The sequence below is a fragment of the Lepidochelys kempii genome, chromosome 5 (assembly GCF_965140265.1).
Source record: "Lepidochelys kempii isolate rLepKem1 chromosome 5, rLepKem1.hap2, whole genome shotgun sequence".
In the NCBI taxonomy this organism is placed as follows: domain Eukaryota; kingdom Metazoa; phylum Chordata; order Testudines; family Cheloniidae; genus Lepidochelys; species Lepidochelys kempii.
Window position 1 is genome coordinate 76,128,591 of NC_133260.1, and position 17,654 is coordinate 76,146,244.

The 17,654-nt window shown below is 40.9% G+C and overlaps 1 protein-coding gene across 6 annotated transcripts in view; it reads left to right on the forward strand.

The window, feature by feature from the left end:
* Positions 1-17,654, forward strand: part of DMXL1 (Dmx like 1) — a 146,205-nt gene that overhangs the window by 86,488 nt on the left and 42,063 nt on the right. For 5 of the 6 annotated variants that reach the window (XR_012159032.1, XM_073344776.1, XM_073344772.1 and 2 more), the window contains 4 exons: positions 3,909-3,985; positions 4,180-4,304; positions 4,624-4,872; positions 5,316-5,429. Coding sequence is in view for 5 of the 6 variants with exons in the window: in XM_073344776.1 (XP_073200877.1) it covers positions 3,909-3,985; positions 4,180-4,304; positions 4,624-4,872; positions 5,316-5,429 (565 nt within the window). In the remaining variant the exon portion in view is untranslated. The remainder of the gene's footprint in view (positions 1-3,908; positions 3,986-4,179; positions 4,305-4,623; positions 4,873-5,315; positions 5,430-17,654) is intronic. The other variant, XM_073344775.1, reaches the window with a different exon arrangement.

The following is a 17,654-nucleotide window of genomic DNA, read 5'->3' on the forward strand; positions in this document are numbered from 1 at the left end:
CACTGGTCGTGTCCGCTGTTAATGAAAGGGAGAAGCATGGCCAATCAGTGGCACGCTGAAAAACAAAGATGCCAAGAGACTGGACTTATTTGGCAGACAGATTTGACAGCCTGAAATTTTGGGTGTCTAACCACCAGGCCCTGTTAGGCAGGTACAATTTTAACCTGTGGGACTTCCTTAGCAAATTCAAGGAGGCCCTCCCGTAGGACTGGGCCCAGGAGTTTGCTGCTTTGGTGGATGAAGGCACAGCTGTGGCAAGGGGAGCCCTTCAGATGGCCTGGGATGCAACTGACTCAGCAGCCAGGGTGGTCACCTCTGCAGCGGCCATGAGGAACAGCTCCTGGTTGTAGTCCTCTGGGTTTTCTCAGGAGATGCAGGCCACTATACAGGACCTCCCGTTTGTGGGGACGGGACTCTTCTATGAGCTCACGGACTTGACACTCCATGGCCTTAAAGATTCCCATGCCACCCTCCGCTCCTTGGGCCTCCATACTCCTTAGCAGGCCAAGAAGCCATTCTGCCCTCTGCTTCCTCCGCAGTCTAGGTCCTGCGGGACTCCCCGGCGGGGCACCTACTGGAACAAGGATAGAGACAAGGGGTCTAAGTGTGACACGTGTCGTCTTCCCATTCATCTGCTCAGCCTGGCCTTTCCAGAAACCCAGGAGGCCAGAAGCCATCATTTTGAGGGTGCACTTGAGGATGACATCCCAGTCACCTCACAGGATCTACCCTCCCACTCTTTCCTCAGCCACCTCTGCCCCTTCTGGTCAGCCTGGTCTGGGCTGACCTCGGACTGTTGGGTGCTCCAAGTAATATCCTCAAGTTACACCCTGCTCAGTTGTACACCTCTCCCCCCCCCCGCCTCCCCCCCCCCCCCCGTTGCTGTTAATTTACAGGGTCCTCATGAAGATCAAGCAGGACAGGGCGAAGGTGATCCTCATAGTGCCAGCTGGGCTGTGCCAGCACTGGTTCAGCATGTTGCTGGGCCTCTCAGTGGCTGCTCCGTTACAGCTACCACTCAGGCTGGACCTGCTGTCACAAAACTACGGCAGTCTTCTGCATCTGAACCTAGCAGCGCTGCACCTGGCGGCTTGGCTGCTGCATGGTTAAATGCAGAGGAGCAGGAATGCTCGGCTGGTGTCCAGCAGGTCCCGTTGGGCAGCAGAAAGTCCTCCACTAGAGCGACGTACCTGTCCAAATGGAAGTGGTTCACTTGTTGGATCTCGGATAAAGGCATTCGGCCCTAGAGGTCTCGCTGCAGTTAATCCTGGACTGTCTTCTGCAACTCAAGCTCCCAAGGCCTGTCCATTTCATCTATCAAGGTCCACTTGGCTGCTATCTCTGCCTTCCATCCGCTGCTCCAGGGTAGATCGGTTTTCGCCCAGGACGTGACTGCCAGGTTCCTCAAGCACCTCTACCCGCACACCAGGGAACCCGTCCCTCTGTGGGACTTGAATCTTGTTCTGTCGCAAGTCCTAGGGCCTCTCTTCGAGCCACTGGCTTCCAGATCTCTCCTGTCCTTTCCTGGAAGGTTGTGTTCTTGGTTGCAATAACATTTGCCCGCTGGGTCTCTGAGATTAGGACGCTTACCTCTATACAGTTTTTTACAAAGACGGTCCAGTTGTGGCTTCACCCGGCTTTCCTGCCAAAGGTGGTCTCACAGTTTCATACGGGCCAGGACCTTTACTAACCTGTCTTTTTTTCAAAACTGCATACGTCGGAGGAGGAGCATAGGTTGCATTCCCAAGACATCAGGAGGGTGCAAGCCTTCTACATTGAAAGGACCAAGCCATTCCACAGGTCGACACAATTGTTCATCGTGTTGGCCTACAGGATGAAAAGTCATCCAATGTCTGCTCAAATAATTTTTTCTTGGATCACTGCCTGCATTCGCTGCTGCTACGATCGGGCACAGGTGCTATCTTCGACAATTTGTCACCACCCACTCAACCAGGGCACAAGCCTCTTTGGCAGCTTTCCTAGCTCAAGTGCCTATCCAGGACATTTGTAGGGTAGCCAACTGATCATCCAGCCGCACATTCACGTCCCATTACGCACTTATCCAGCAGGCCCGGGACGATGCTGGCTTCGGTAGAGCAGTACTGCAAGCCACTAGACTGTGAACTCCGAGTTCACCTCCACTGATACTGCTTGTGAGTCACCTAGAATGGAATCGACGTGAGCAAGCACTCGAAGAAAAACCGGTTACCTATACTTCGTAACTGTTGTTCTTAGAGATGTGTTGCTCATGTCCATTTCATTACCCTCCCTCCTACCCCTCTGTCAGAGTTGCCGGCAAGAAGGAACTGAGAGGGCGTAGGCCTATATACCAGCACATGGGTGCGGCACTCAAGGGGGCACCACAGCTGACCCTACAGTTACCATTAAGGCAAAAATCTCCGACAACTGTGCACATGGGTACGCACAGTGGACTCTAGAATGGACTGGAGATGAGCAACCCATCTCGAAGAACAACTGTTACAAAAGATAGATAACTTTTTTCTTTCATTTTTGTACTATTTTGAATGAATCAAGAGTTCCTGATACTTCAGTATAAAATCTTATTTTATATTAACTTTCTTCCCTGCTTCTATTTAAATAAAGCTGATAACTTGACAATTAATAAAAAATAAAAAATAACAAGCCCTGTAATTACTGCTTAAAAATTACAAAACATCTATGACATGAAGCAGTGCATCTTTATGCAATGATAAAATATTTCCCAAAAAACATTTTCTTTTTCTTTGCAAGATTCCCTCCTTAGTTGCTTTTGAATAAAAATTAAATTTAATATTTTCCAGGGTACTGGGCAGTGATTATCTAAGAAGCTTACGAGTGTTAGGCACCAACTCCCATTTACTTTCAATGGGAACTAGGCACGTAAATCTTCTGGGCACCTTTGGAAAATCCCAGCCTCATATCTTAAAATTATTATCCTATGGGATAATGTACAAGATGTTTATATGAAGGATAGTATTTGTGTAACTTAATTAACTGATGCTTTTATCAAAGAATAAATTAAGAGGAAATCCCTTTTTTTTTCTTCCCCTACCCCCGTCGTTAATTTACTTTGAGACAGAATATAAAATGTGTGTGTGCTAGGACAACAATGAGCCTGTTCAATGCAATCCATAATAAACTGTGTGTATGTGGCTTAGGGCTGCAGCAAAGATCAGTCCAAAAAAACTAAATGTCACTGCAGTTCTTTATTCAAGAGCTCCAATCTGAGGCAACTGTCAAGAGGCAGCATACTAACAAGCTTGATTGTAATTCTTTCTAGTTGATTGTGCAATATGCTTAATTGTAATATGCTTTCCAATCTGGTTCTTCCTTAAAACTTGGTTATGTGTTTATATGCATGATTTTAGTGGAATCTACTTTGTGAAGTTCCGTAAATACTAGAAACTCAAACTACTCTTGGCTAATAGGCATTTGGCAATGCAATGTTCTTGCTTTTTTTTATTTAGAAATCAATTCTACAAACACTTCAATGTATGTATAACTTGCTCATCTGTGTAGCCCCGTTTCCTTCAAAACTTGTGTTTTCAGGATTGGACTTTCTAATTCACTGTGGGTCCCCCCAGTCAGTATTGTAAATTAGCAAAATTCAGCTGTAATGGAATAGCTAAATTTGCTTTCTGATCTGTTAGAAATATATCACCTGTTTCTGTTTAAATACATTATATTAAAAGTTGCTGCCAGATATAACTCCATTATTGGTCACTTTCTTGTTTGGCATAGAAGGTGACATAAACATAGTATCAGAGACTTCCATTCAGGACTAGGCATACAATTTTTGTCGCATTCATGGTGGTTTTGGCCTCTTGAAGTATTTTAATGAATGAGAGTAACCTATACAAATGTTCAATTTGTAGTGTAATCTGTACTGTAAATACTTTGTCTTCCAGATACATGTAATGCATACCTTAGCAGCATCACTCTCTGCCTGCATCTACCAGTGCCTTTGTGGTGGCCACAGCTACAGGTAAAGAACTATAAAAAGCAGACTTTGGAGCACAGCCAGGGCATTAGCTCACTATACTAACAGTTTGATGTATAAACAGTGCACCTAAAAACTGTCTGTGTAGCTCTGTCATCTTGTGAGTACTGTGTATTAGCCAATTGTAAACAGAATTGCAGTGTTTTATATAAACATAGCTTGTTGTTTCTTTTCCACAGTTCATTACAAGCAAACCAGTTTACTGGAACAGTATACCAGACACTGCTGCTTACTCAGCGACATACTCTAAGAACAAGCTTAGATGAAACTGTAACTCCCAATACGTCTCCAGCTCTGTGGCCAGGTATCTAGTAATTGTAATTTTGAGTGCTTGACTTGAAAGTTGTAAAGTTCTTTTAACGTAGCTTTTTACTTATGTTTGAGTAGATTATTGGACTACTGATTAATGACGTGTTTAATACACTAACCTGTAAAACGGTGCTAAAATGCAAAAGCTAAGTACATTTTATTTCCTTCTGGAGTCTTTTAATATAACTTTAATTATTCTTTAATGTCTGCATTTTGTCCTCCAAATAAGTAAAAGGATTCATACATTTGATTATATCATGCATCTTGGATTATAGACAAGATAGTATTTACCTCCTATTATTTTTATATTTTAGGAATAACAGCTCTGATACGTCTTTTGAATTCTGCTGGCGAGGAAGCCCAGCCAGGACTCACAGTTTTACTTTGCGAAATTCTAACAGCAGTCTACCTTAGTCTCTTCATTCATGGTCTAGCAACGCATTCCAGCAGTGAATTGTATAGAATTATGGCCCATCCTTTTAATGACAAAATGTGGTCTGCTGTCTTTGGTGGAGGAGCTCATATTCCTAGCAGAGGACAGATGCAACAGACAACAAAAACTGGTTAGCTTACGCTTTTTTTTTTATTTACCTGTCTTTTAGGGATTTTTTAAATATTTCTGAAAAAAACTTCTTAATTACCACACAAAATAGCTTGTCTTGAGTAGAAATTCATTGGGTACCTTACTCTAGTTCATGTTCAAAGCAATGTTTAAAAAGACAATACAGTAAATTGCTCTAACGCTTAGTGGAGCTGTTGTTCTATAGAATAAAATACAAGAGGGGAGTGAATGGTAATGACATGTACTTCTGTGAATTTTTAATCCTATAAAAGCAGATTTAGGGTTAATCTTTTATACTGCTTCTTTTTCAGTTATGCCAGAGTGTAGAAAATAGAATATTAAAAATGGTTCTTGCAGAGCTCCGCTTTTGACTCTCTCCTGACACAGTAGCCTTATCTATGTTCCTTTACTGCAAGTACAGTGTATGTTTTCTCTCTTTGGCAGGTAGGCACTTCTCTATGCCTAGCCCACACCAGGTAGTAGTGTTCTCTGTGGAATGCGTGGGGTTTTCCAAATCCCTTGCTGCCATCAGTACTCATAGTCCTACCAAACATGCAGGCAAGATACTAGCTTTAGTATTTAGGTCTGTAAAAACAGTTTGCATATATAGAAATAAAACAGGTGAAGAAAAATTTCTGATCGCAAGCCATGAGCCTGAATTTAAGAACTGATCAGCATTTTTTTTGTTTTCACCCGCAATTGGATTACAAGTCAAAAAAATTGACACATTTGTAGCATTTTTGCTATGCTTCAATTTAAACCAATTTTAAATATAAAAATAACATTGCTCAAACCATGGTTTGGCATCATCAGAAGTGTTTCAAATCCTAGTTTATGGAGGCTGCTTGTTTTGCATCAAATGGATATATGGGCAATGATGACTGTGGATTTCTAAGTGTTCATCCAAGACACCAAAAGTGACAATTTCTCACTTTTTGTATACTTAAAATATTTTTAGTAACTAGAGAGAATCCTTTAGAATAGCAAACAAATAATGAATATTGTAAATACATGAATTCTAAATTGTCCTGAGATCGATTGATTTCTTTGTTTAAAATACATTTTTCTTTAGTGCAAATTATTAGTTTATCGATACAGAGTTTAGGATAATTTTAAACATGATATTCATGTAAATGCCTTGATAAAGAGAACTTTATATAAATGTAAATATACATATTTTAGTGAGTTATTACTGCAGAATTAATATCCACTTTTGTGTAGTTCTAGATGTGTCACAGACCTTGGAACCTGTGTAAATCTAGAAATTTAACTCTGTTTTTGATTAAATCTAATAAATTTGCATTTTGTATGCATTTCATAAGACATGTATTTATTAGAATAGTTAGGCTCAGGAGTTTTGGGATCAGGATTTGGCGTTCTAATCCTGCATCTGACCATTGTTTCTCTGCAGCGCTGTCTTAAGACATTGGGCTTGTTTGACAGTTTCAGCCTTTCTAAAATGGGGACATACAACTTGACATAAATGGCTTGTTAGGAGGCTTTACTCAGAAGTTTACAAAAAGATTCTAGTTATTATAGGTTCATAGATATTTAGGTCAGAAGGGACCATTATGATCATCTAGTCTGACCTCCTGCACAATGCAGGCCACAGAATTTCACCCACCACTCCTGCAAAAAACCTCACACCTATATCTGTGCTATTGAAGTCCTCAAATCGTAGTTTAAAGACTTCAAGGAGCAGAGAATCCTCCAGCAAGTGACCTTGCCCCATGGTACAGAGGAAGGCGAAAAACCTCCAGGGCCTCTTCCAATCTGCCCTGGAGCAAAATTCCTTCCCGACCCCAAATATGGCGATCAGTTAAACCCTGAGCATATGGGCAAAATTCATCAGCCAGATACTACAGAAAATTCTTTCCTGGGTAACTCGGATACCACCCCATCTAATATCCCATCACAGGCCATTGGGCCTATTTACCATGAATATTTAATTACCAAAACCATGTTATCCCATCATACCATCTCCTCCATAAACTTATCGAGTTTAATCTTAAAGCCAGATAGATCTTTTGCCCCCACTGCTTCCCTTGGAATGCTATTCCAAAACTTCACTCCTCTGATGGTTAGGAACCTTCGTCTAATTTCTAGTCTAAATTTCCTGGTGGTCAGTTTATATCCATTTGTTCCTGTGTCCAGATTGGTACTGAGCTTAAATAATTCCTCTCCCTCTCTGGTATTTATCCCTCTGATATATTTATAGAGAGCAATCATATCTCCCCTCAACCTTCTTTTAGTTAGGCTAAACAAGCCAAGCTCCTCGAGTCTCCTTTCATAAGACAAGTTTTCCATTCCTCGGATCATCTTAATAGCCCTTCTCTGTACCTGTTCCAGTTTGAATTCATCCTTCTTAAACATGGGAGACCAGAACTGCACACAGTATTCCAGGTGAGGTGTCACCAGTGCCTTGTATAACGGTACTAAAACCTCCTTATCCCTACTGGAAATACCTCTCCTGATGCATCCCAAGACTGCATTAGCTTTTTTCACGGCCATATCGCATTGGCAGCTCATAGTCATCCTATGATCAACCAATACTTCAGAGTTCTTTTCCTCCTCCGTTACTTCTAATTGATGTGTCCCTAGTTTATAACTAAAATTCTTGTTGTTAATCCCTAAATGCATGACCGTACACTTCTCACTATTAAATTTCATCCTATTCCTATTACTCCAGTTTACAAGGTCATCCAGATCCTCCTGTAGGATATCCCTGTCCTTCTCTAAATTGGCAATACCTCCCAGCTTTGTATCATCCGCAAACTTTATTAGCACACTCCCACTTTTTGTGCCAAGGTCAGTAATAAAAAGATTGAATAAGATTGGTTCGAAAACCGATTCTTGAGGAACTCCACTGGTAACCTCCCTCCAGCCTGACAGTTCACCTTTCAGTGGGACCCATTGTAGTCTCCCTGTTAACCATTTCCTTATCCACCTTTCAATTTTCATATTGATCCCCATCTTATCCAATTTAACTAATAATTCCCCATGTGGCACGGTATCAAATGCCTTACTTAAATGGGACAAAATACAACATGGTTTTACAAAAGGTAGATCGTGCCAAACCAACCTGATCTCCTTCTTTGAGAAAGTAACAGATTTTTTAGACAAAGGAAACGCAGTGGATCTAATTTACCTCGATTTTTTTTAGTTATTAGGGTATTTATAAATATATATAATATATATATATATATATATATATTTTTAGTTACTACAACTGTTACTTTTTTTGTTCATTCCTTTAAAGTTGACTTAAAGGAAATTAAAATTGGCTTATTCTTCTAATTTTGTTTTTGTTTGACATATGAAGATGTTCTGAAAGGTGATAAAGTTAGGGTTTTTTACTGCTTGGTTTTTACCTTGGAAGTTCAGAGCTTTTTTTTACCCTGGAAGGCTCTTGTCTAGTGATTTGGAAAACTAGTACAGTTATGATATTACAGAAGTCATGAGGCAAAAACAAAAAATCCAGAAACTGTTCTGAAAAAAATCATACATAGTATAGTGATACCAAAAAAAATGGCACAAGTCCAATTTCTAAAAATCCTTTGCAGATGACTGAAATACTACATGCTTAAATAACAGTTGTGTGTAGGGGAAGAAGAAAACAAAGAAATGAAGCACAAAGTCCTGCTAAAATTGTGGGAGTCAAAAGGGAGATATAGGGGGAAGCAACGTCTGAGTTGGGAATACTAGCTATCTCCATCATCTGATCTCTCCAGCATCCAGTGACACATTAGTCATCCCACTTTATCCAGTCACTACTGACTCCCATTCAGCTTTCCTTCTGGACTGTTCGGTAACTTTCAAATATATTGCCCAATAATTCTGCCTGTCTTTTTTTCCTCCTCATTTCCCTTTTATGTTTTATGTTAAGTTTTCACTCACAGATTGAACTTAAAGACTAATGTTTCCAGTATTTAAAAAAAAAAAAAAAAAAAAAAAAATTTCAGGTATGCATGTAAATACTTCATAATGGCATACTAGTTAAAAAATGAAATACCTGATAAACACCTGCGTTATTTTTCTGGAAGTGTTTTTTTTTCAGAACCCTGTCAACATTTTCGTTCCCACAAATTAAGGATGTCAAAAGATGCTTTCTTATCTCATGGGGAGAGTTGCGGTAATGGGAGAACTCGTTCTTTAAGGTTAGATTGTGTCCACATGAGCATCACTCAGCATCAAACTTTAAGCTTCATCTTGGTTCCTCTGTGCCATCCAGAGTTCATAAAGAAATCAGACGTCCAAAAAGACTTCTGATCCTCTGAGAAATGTGGAGTATGCATTTTTCTTTGATATTTGTTCAGATATTTGTCTGACTTTGGGCATTTGTCTGAATGTGGATACTGAGCTCCCCATAAGTTGAGTTCAATATCTTCTATGCCCAAAACATGTATCTTTGTGGAACATACTTAAGCTGATGTGAGGAAAGTTTTTTCAAGTGTTGCTTAAAATCTCAGAGCTAGTGACAGAAATAAATGTGTAGTTTTAATGTCAGTTACATTTTAAAACAAATTTTAAAGTTTGTTTTGTTCATTTGCCAAGACTAACCGTTCAAAATTCAGATTCCCTTGGAATAGTTTACACCCCAAGCACATAAAGCAGCATCCTTGCACTGCATTAGGTGTTTTGAATATCACTTTTCGCAAGGAAATAGACTCCTTAATTCTATTAAGTAAAGATGGAACATATTTTTCAAATATTATTTTTGAGACACACTTAATTTAAGTTTACATATTTTGGCAGCCTTGTAAAATGTTTCCATCTCCCCTGGGAATTGTTATTTTATGTATATAAAGTATTAGTCTTTCCGTTATCCATCATGATAAAACGGTAGGTGAAAAGATACGATACATTTCCAGGACCATTTGGAGAGTTTCAGTCTAGTTTCCTGAATAATTTCTGATTCAATTTTCTGATTGAATTCTGTGCAACTTACATAGAGAAATAAGAATTTCTCCATAATAAGAGTTCTGCAGAACAATTTTGATACTCGCTTTTGTTTTATAACAGTTAGAAATCCATACTTCATTTCATGTGCTCAGTTGCTTTTGAGTATTACTGTAAATGAAAAACAAGAATTTTCTCAAATCAAGTCTTTTGTAGGAATGATTTCTAACATTCATTCAAATAGTCATTTTGAACTTCAGATTACAAGTAAAATGTTTTTTTAAATTGCTTGTCTCCACAAATAAGGAATGATAATGAAAATGTTGCTGTTTGCGGTAAGCATGATAGCATTTGGATTGAACACTGAGTGCTAGTGAAATTCTGAGTAGCTTGAAAATGCTTGGTTGATAATTTTCTTTTATTGAGCATTTTTAAAACCTTTTAAAGACAGATCTGTGATCCCAGATACCTGTCCATCTTGTCTTGTAGACTAAATGGAGCCACTTCACTATTATTCATCAGGGTTTACTTTTTCCATCAGTTCTCAAATGTTGTGTGACATACCAGAAGAGGAACTAACACTTCAAAACCAGAAAATATTTTTAACATTAAAACGATTCCATTAGCTTATCACTGAACCACAAAACTTGAATTCATCATTGTTCTCAGAAAACTTTTCAAGAAACTTTGGAAAGTTAAGGTAGTTGGAAAGGAATGTGAGTACCTCCTTTGCTACCCATTTATGGGGAAAATGAAAAACGTTATTGTCCTTTGTTGTGGCTGTCTTTTGCTCCACAACCACAAGATTTCAGAGAACCAGGTTCCTCATCAAGCTGTTGCAACCCACACTATAATGCCAGATTTGCCATCCCTTTGGACCTAATGCCTGTGTATGAAGCAAGTGCGCATGCGCACCAGGAATACCAAAACCACTGTCATGAAACACTATCTGAATTTCTAATAAATTACTTCAATTGAACCTTGTGGTTTGCCCCACCACCCCTTTCCGTGTTGTAGCTTGCAAGGCAAGTCGAGGGTGTTTAAGATCCTAATATTTAAAGCTCCCAGACCACTTCAGATACTGGAACTTTTAACAACTTTCATTTTGTTGAGACCAACCATATTGGTGGAGTTGGGAGGGAGGAGAGTGGAAGAATGGAAAGAGAAGAGTAGGGACTAAATGGGGAGGAGTGCCTGCCAGTAGCTGAAGTCGGTTACCAGAACTTGGAGAGTAGTGCATGAATGACCTGTAGAACCACAAGGCTGGGTTTGAGATAGACTGCTCAAGGATTGACCATTAGAGCAAACCCATGTTGATTGTCTGCACGGTGTTAGTAAAACTGATATGTATAATAAGATGAACACGCAGTATGGTTCCCAGCTTCCTTCTTAAGGTGAACTTGAGATTTCATAAGGTTCAGTTCATTCATTTTTCCTCTTCTAAGTCCCTCAAGCACTTTGTGGACATTATGTGCTATGGCCACAGAAACCAGGAGTTTTGGCAGTCTGATTTCCTCTTCCTGCTTTTGGGTGGGGAAAGACATCTTCTGTCATACTCAAGTGGCTACGTACTTTCTTCTTGTAAATATGCTTTGCAGAAGGACTGCGTGTGGTGGGGGCAAGAGGCTGCCTTCTGAAAGTCATACCTTTTTCTGTCCGTCTCCATGTCTTGGGCAGATGGGTTGTCTTCTGGATAGCAAAATGGTAATCGATGAACATTTTTTCTTTGTGTTACGGGACCGATGACAACACATACCAGACAATGTCCTCTAAATTCCCATGTAAATTAATCCAACTCTTGTTTGTGCTGCGTGTTGCCAGGCATAGCCCAGATTCCCGATGGGGGTGGGCTGGAGAGGGACTCTGTGGGAGCTGCTGAGGAAAGGAGAATTTTGGTTTTAATTTGTAAATTCACTTTTTGCAAAAGAGAAAACCAGTCTAAGGGTCCCAGCCAGGTAATGCTGTTCAATTTTATAGTCTTGATTGTTTTGAGGGAATGGGGTCTCTGGCTAAAAAGGAGACTCTAGCAAGAAAGGGAAGTACTACAGGAAGTTGCTTAGTGGTAAATAAGGAATGGGACTTCTTGAGTCAGAAAAAAGAGGAACAGAGGTCCAAATTTCAGCTGTCTGAGTGGTAAATTTACAAGGTAAGAGCAAAATCCTTTGTTTTTCCAGAAATAATAGTAGCTATTTTCGAAGGTTGGTGTTCAGCCAGACAAAAGTATTTTGAGGTACCATTGATTTTACACTGGGCAGCATGTTGCCAAACTGGAAACCATCCCTGTACCAATGCATGGTACTCCATTGTCGTCACATTTTACTGTAACTTCTATACTGTCATCTAAAGTAGGACATCTGGATTCACAGACTGTTTTTTTTTTAATCTGCCTCCTATTTTAAATTTGCCTGCTTTTAAAAAAATTGTAATTTTTTTTTTTACTCCTAAAAAGTGCCATTTGCTAATTTGTATCAGTGTTGTAAATTTAATGTATTGGGAATGAAGATGCATTTTCTCAGATTCTGAGTATATTAAGATTAAGTTCAAAATCACAATCTCAAATTTCTTTTAAATTGATAAACTTTGTCTTGTAGCTAACTATACACATTAAATTTGACTTTACTGTTAAAGGTAGCTAATGATTTAAGATCCTAAATGGTATGTAATCAAGAGAGAGAAGGTGGATGAGGTAATACCTTTTATTGGACCAACTTCTATTGGTGAGAGACAAGCTTTCATAACCTACCACATACGGATTTTTAAAAAAATATGCTTATGAACTCAAAGGATTATCAAATGATTGTTTCAGAATGTGCAAAAGTAGGTCACACATGGTATATGTGTCAAGCCACTTATATTAGTTAAAACTCATTCTAAATTCAGCTCTCTAAAGTATCAGATGAGTGACCAAGGGCTAGCTGGCAAAATGCTAGAGGAAAATACCACCACAGGTTATCAGAAATAGCAACTGATAATATAGTAATTGATTTTTGAAATACACTTTTAAAAAAACTTACAAATTTGTTTATTTCTGTATCTCAGAATAGTTTTCTTTTTCTGCTTCATTTAAACATTGGAGTAAGTTTCATTTTTTGTGCCGAAGCTAAAATTACATATTGAATGATGCACGTGCATGCTATTTGAGTTGGCTGATAATCTTTAAACAACAAAATATGAAACATTGTATTACAGCATATAGATTTGCATCATTAATTCAGGTAAGTGAATTCTAAACAGTATCCGTAAGGGGAAATATGTTTCTGCTTAGCCACACTGTTCTGTTGTAGCAATGTGGTGACAGAATATGCACAGTTCAAAAGTAGCTATCTTAGGTTCAACATGAAGTCTAGTTTTCTGCTTGTAGCAGATGCTGAGTTAAACATACATTACAGTTTCGTTTGTAAAGCATATCACAATAGAAACAACCCCTTCCTGTTTTCACATGATCATTGGATTCTGACGGTTTTCAGTAGGAACGTTCCATGTTTTGTTTTATGCCTGAAAGTGTATTTCCTTTTTTGGAAGTGGGAGTGAAATCCCTTCAGCCTCTTCGAATTTTGTAAGTTAAAAATTGTTCCCATTTAAAAAAAACAAAAAACTAAACCACTCTTAAGACAGGACTGTAGCAAAAAATAGCTTAAGCTTGAAACTTGGAACAGACAGTACTCCTTTCAGAGCTTAGTGCCTTTTGATTGGATTGAAAAAACCTAGTTTTGATTAACCAAAGTTATGAACGTTTGAAAATGTAGAATAAAATAAAATGAAAATGCATAGTAGAAAATTCCCTTGTCGTAAAATGAGCTCTGCTCATAATTATAAACATTTTTCTTCAAGTGATTGCATATGTGCTTTGTACTAGGTGTATGTATGTCTCATGCACTGATGCCAGACTTTTCCCTCGTGGTTCCCATGCAGGCGGCCGTACATGTCTCTTGTGTCTCGCGCCAGGTGTACAAAGGATGGAGGGTCTTCCCCATTCTTCAGTTCCTTCTTACCGTTGGTGGCCAGAACTTGATGTTTGCTCATTCCCACTGTGAACTTGCCATTTACAGTTGTTAGACTGTGATACTCATTTTGGGTCCTTTGGGCCTCCTTTCTTTCTTGTTGTCTTTTTTCCTGTATAGTTTAATCTGATTGTTAGTGGATGCTGGGCTCTGCCCGGTACTGGGGGAGCCTATGCCATGGCCCCTGGCTTCAAGTCCTGTTTCAGGTGTCAAAAGTTCATGTCCGTGAGCATCCCTCACTCTTTCCATTTTAAATGCTTGTGAAAAGGTGACATAAGAGATGAGTGTACAACTTACCAGAGCTTCAAAACTAGAACTAGAAAGCAGAGAGAAAAACACCTCAGGTTCATCCTCATAGAGGCCGCTCCTCACCTGGCTTTGCTACTGCCTCAGTTGACTATAGGGAGTGCTCCCTTGGCCTTAACTGGGGAAGGAGACAAGAGGTGATAACCTTGCCAGGACATTCCTCAAAGAGGCAGAAGTGCTTACAGCGCTCTCTGCCTTCAAAGCCAAAGAGGGAGATGACTTCCATGTTGTCATAGTGCTGTATGTAGGACTCCTCAACTGCAGAGGCTGGCCACTCTGGTACTGAAGACAGAGTGCACCCTTAGGCCTGCCACTCCACAATGCTCCATCCTAGTGACTTAGTCAAGCCAGAACCTTTGACTCGGGTTCCAATGCCGGGACAATTGAGGCCAACTACTTCCTTGGTGCTGATGCTGGAGCTGTCCGCTTAAGCGGAGCAAAGACCTATTTCAGTAGTGACCTCTGTGGAGGCATATGTAGCTGCAGAAGATCTGCTAAACCTCTCAGGACCACTCTTGCCAATTATTCAGGCTGACAGTACCTGTACAAGCCTGTTGCATGTGGTGTCTATGCTGGTTTCCATGTTGGGAGCTGGTTTGGCACCTGCGATTTCAGGTCTGATAACACTCCCAGCAATCTTGATCTTGGCTTAGACACCAATGGTAACAGTTCTCTCTCAGTGCACAGTAACTATAGCTCAGAAGCCCCTGATATTGCAGTCCCATTCCACAGGCCTGTCACAGATCACATTCTCAATCTCCTGCAATGTTTCCTGGTACTGCTTCCCCCTGGCCTTCAGTGTATTTATACTCTTCCTCAGAATCTGAAGTGGATTCCCACTTCAGAAATCCAGTGCGTTCCGAGGCATTGTTCCCACTATTATAGAAATTATCTTGATAAGTGGATCGAAGGAATTGAGTGCCTGGTCTAGGCACGGTTGGTCTCCGATACCATACCAGCCCCATCATTGACCCTACTGGTTACCATGGGGAGATGCCTCCAGTGTCTAGGTCCTCATCTCCACCGCACTACAGAAATTAGTCCTTGAGAGGGGAAGTACCAAAGAGTTGTTACCAAGCAGCCACTACATTATGGAAACATATTGCAGAGGGGGAAAGTTTCTTCACGTAGTACAGACAGGCCACTCAGTATTCCTACAGAGCTCCTGGGGTACTGAGGATTGGACCACCCATTGCCTGCTTTGGAAAGACCTTTTACACTGGCAGTTCACGACCAGCTTCAAGAAGGTTCAAACCTGTTTTCTCTGAACACCTCATCCTCATCACTGGATGAGACCCTGGCAGCAGTAGCATCTTCTCCAGTATCTGATGACTTTTAGTCCTATCAGGAGCTTCTGAAAAGGAGGACACTGTCTCTAGGAACTCGGATAGAGCTTGAGGAGGAGAATTCCCACGAACTCAGACATTTTACACTCTGCTACAACAGGGAAAGTTGCTCTCCCAATAAATGAGGCAGTCATGCAACCTAGTAAAGCTTTATGACAAATCCCATCATCTCCTTGTACTGGTGGCAAAATGCATGGGATACAAGTACCAAGTTCCATCACAAGGCTATGAGTGGTTTTATCAACACTGCACATCAAGCTTCCTGGCAGCGGTGACAATTAATGAACTGCATTGGAAAGGTAGAGCAAAAGTGACACCAAGAAAAGGACACAAATTTGGATCTCTTTTAGAAAAAATGTTGAGTCAGCTGTGGACTTAAAGCTGCTTATAGAGAATTATGAGGTTCTCTTGGCCCATTGTGATTATTCCAGTTGGAATGCCATATCAAATTCCTCGACAAGTTACCAGATGTTTCCAAGGGTAATTTACAGTCTCTTAGTGGAAGGTTGGCTGGTAGCACTAGCCCCTTTGCAGGCCTCCCTCGATGTGATGAACTCAGCTGCTGAAGTTTGGGCAATGGCAGTAATTATGTGGTGTTTGTCAAGGCTCCGGTCCCCAGGAATTCCTGTTCAGGTACAACAGACCATTGAAGACCTCACCTACAAAGGATGTACCTTGCTCTCCTTGAATAAGAGCACTAATATGTTAAGACTCTAGGGCAGTGTTGAAATTCCTAAGTCTGTATATGCTAGCCCCCAGGATAATCAAGTTTCAACTTCAGTTTCTACCAAGGCAGTAGGGCTACAGCCCTAGAGAGACTGATGGGTACAGGCAGAAGCACAAACAGCAAAGGAGAAGGCCCCAGCCATCCACCTGGAGTGCTTCTGCTAAGAAGCCACACACCTCAAAGCAGCCTTTTGGACTCCTCCAGTCAGCATACCAGATCTTAGTGAAAATCTTCCCCTTTTTGGAAACAGGTTGCCTTATTCACAGGGGAATTAGGATGTATCCTATAGTTCCTGTCTTCACCCTATCCCTTATCAGGGAACCATCTCACAAGTCTGTAATAGGGTGGGAAGTGCAGAATCTACATTTCTTGGGAGCCGTAGAAGAAGTGCTTTCTCAGTACTGGGACAGGATTCTATTCCCGCTGCCTCCTAATACCCAGAGCAATACCATGGCTCTTCGGAATTTAAACAAGCTATAATACTATATGGTTTTCTTTTCTATTATTTCTTTGCTAGACCCAGAAGATTGGTATACTACCCTCAACTCCATGGTTGCATATTTCCATGTGGCAATCCACCCTGACCACAGGAAATTTTGAAGGGAGTAGGAGATCACTTTCAGTTCATATCCTTCAGCCTGTCTTCCACACCAAGGGTTTTTACCAGATGCATGGCAGTGGTAGCAGCCTACCTCCATCACAGATGTCTGTACCTGGACTATTGGCTGGTCTGGGATTGCTCCTGTCAACAGGTAGATAGAAGTATCCATCGAACACTCTATTTGTTTTCATGCTTTTAGCCCTGGAAGTGAACAAAGAGAAACCTATCCCCTCACCCCGCAGAGAATAAAATGTATTGGGGCAGTCCTGGATTCTATCCTAGCGAAGGCTCTTCTGCCAATACCAAGTCTTATAGCTTTACGAGACCCCTGTGTGTCCTCCAAGGGCCATGCTTGACCTCAGCGAAGAATTGCCTCAGGCTCCTGGGGCATATGTCAAGTACATGTATATGACCCCTTCCCTCACCATGCCTGGCTACATATCAGAGGATTACAGAGGCTCAAGTCAATGTATCGCCCTCAGATACATCCCCTGGACACACTAGGATGCATCCCAGACAAGGTCCTATCATCCCTGTATTGGTGAATGAACCAAGACAATGTCTGTAGGGGTGCCTTGTTCTCCCAGTCTCTTCCCTGTATGACTTTGGTAACAGACTTTTAGCCATGGGGTGGAGAGTGCATCTGGGAGACCTGCATGCTCAGGGTTTGTGGTCCACTAAGGAGGCCAGGCTGCACATAAACATTTCAGAGTTAGGGGCATTGCCAGAGCATGCCACCATTTTCTACTTCATATATACAGGGCAGGGATATCCAAATACTTACCAACACCACCATGGTGGTGTTACACTTCAACAATCAGGGAGTGCCAAATTGAACAGCCTGTGCCAGGAGACAGTCAGGCTCTGGAACTTCTGCATAAAGAAATTCTCTGACTCTTAGCA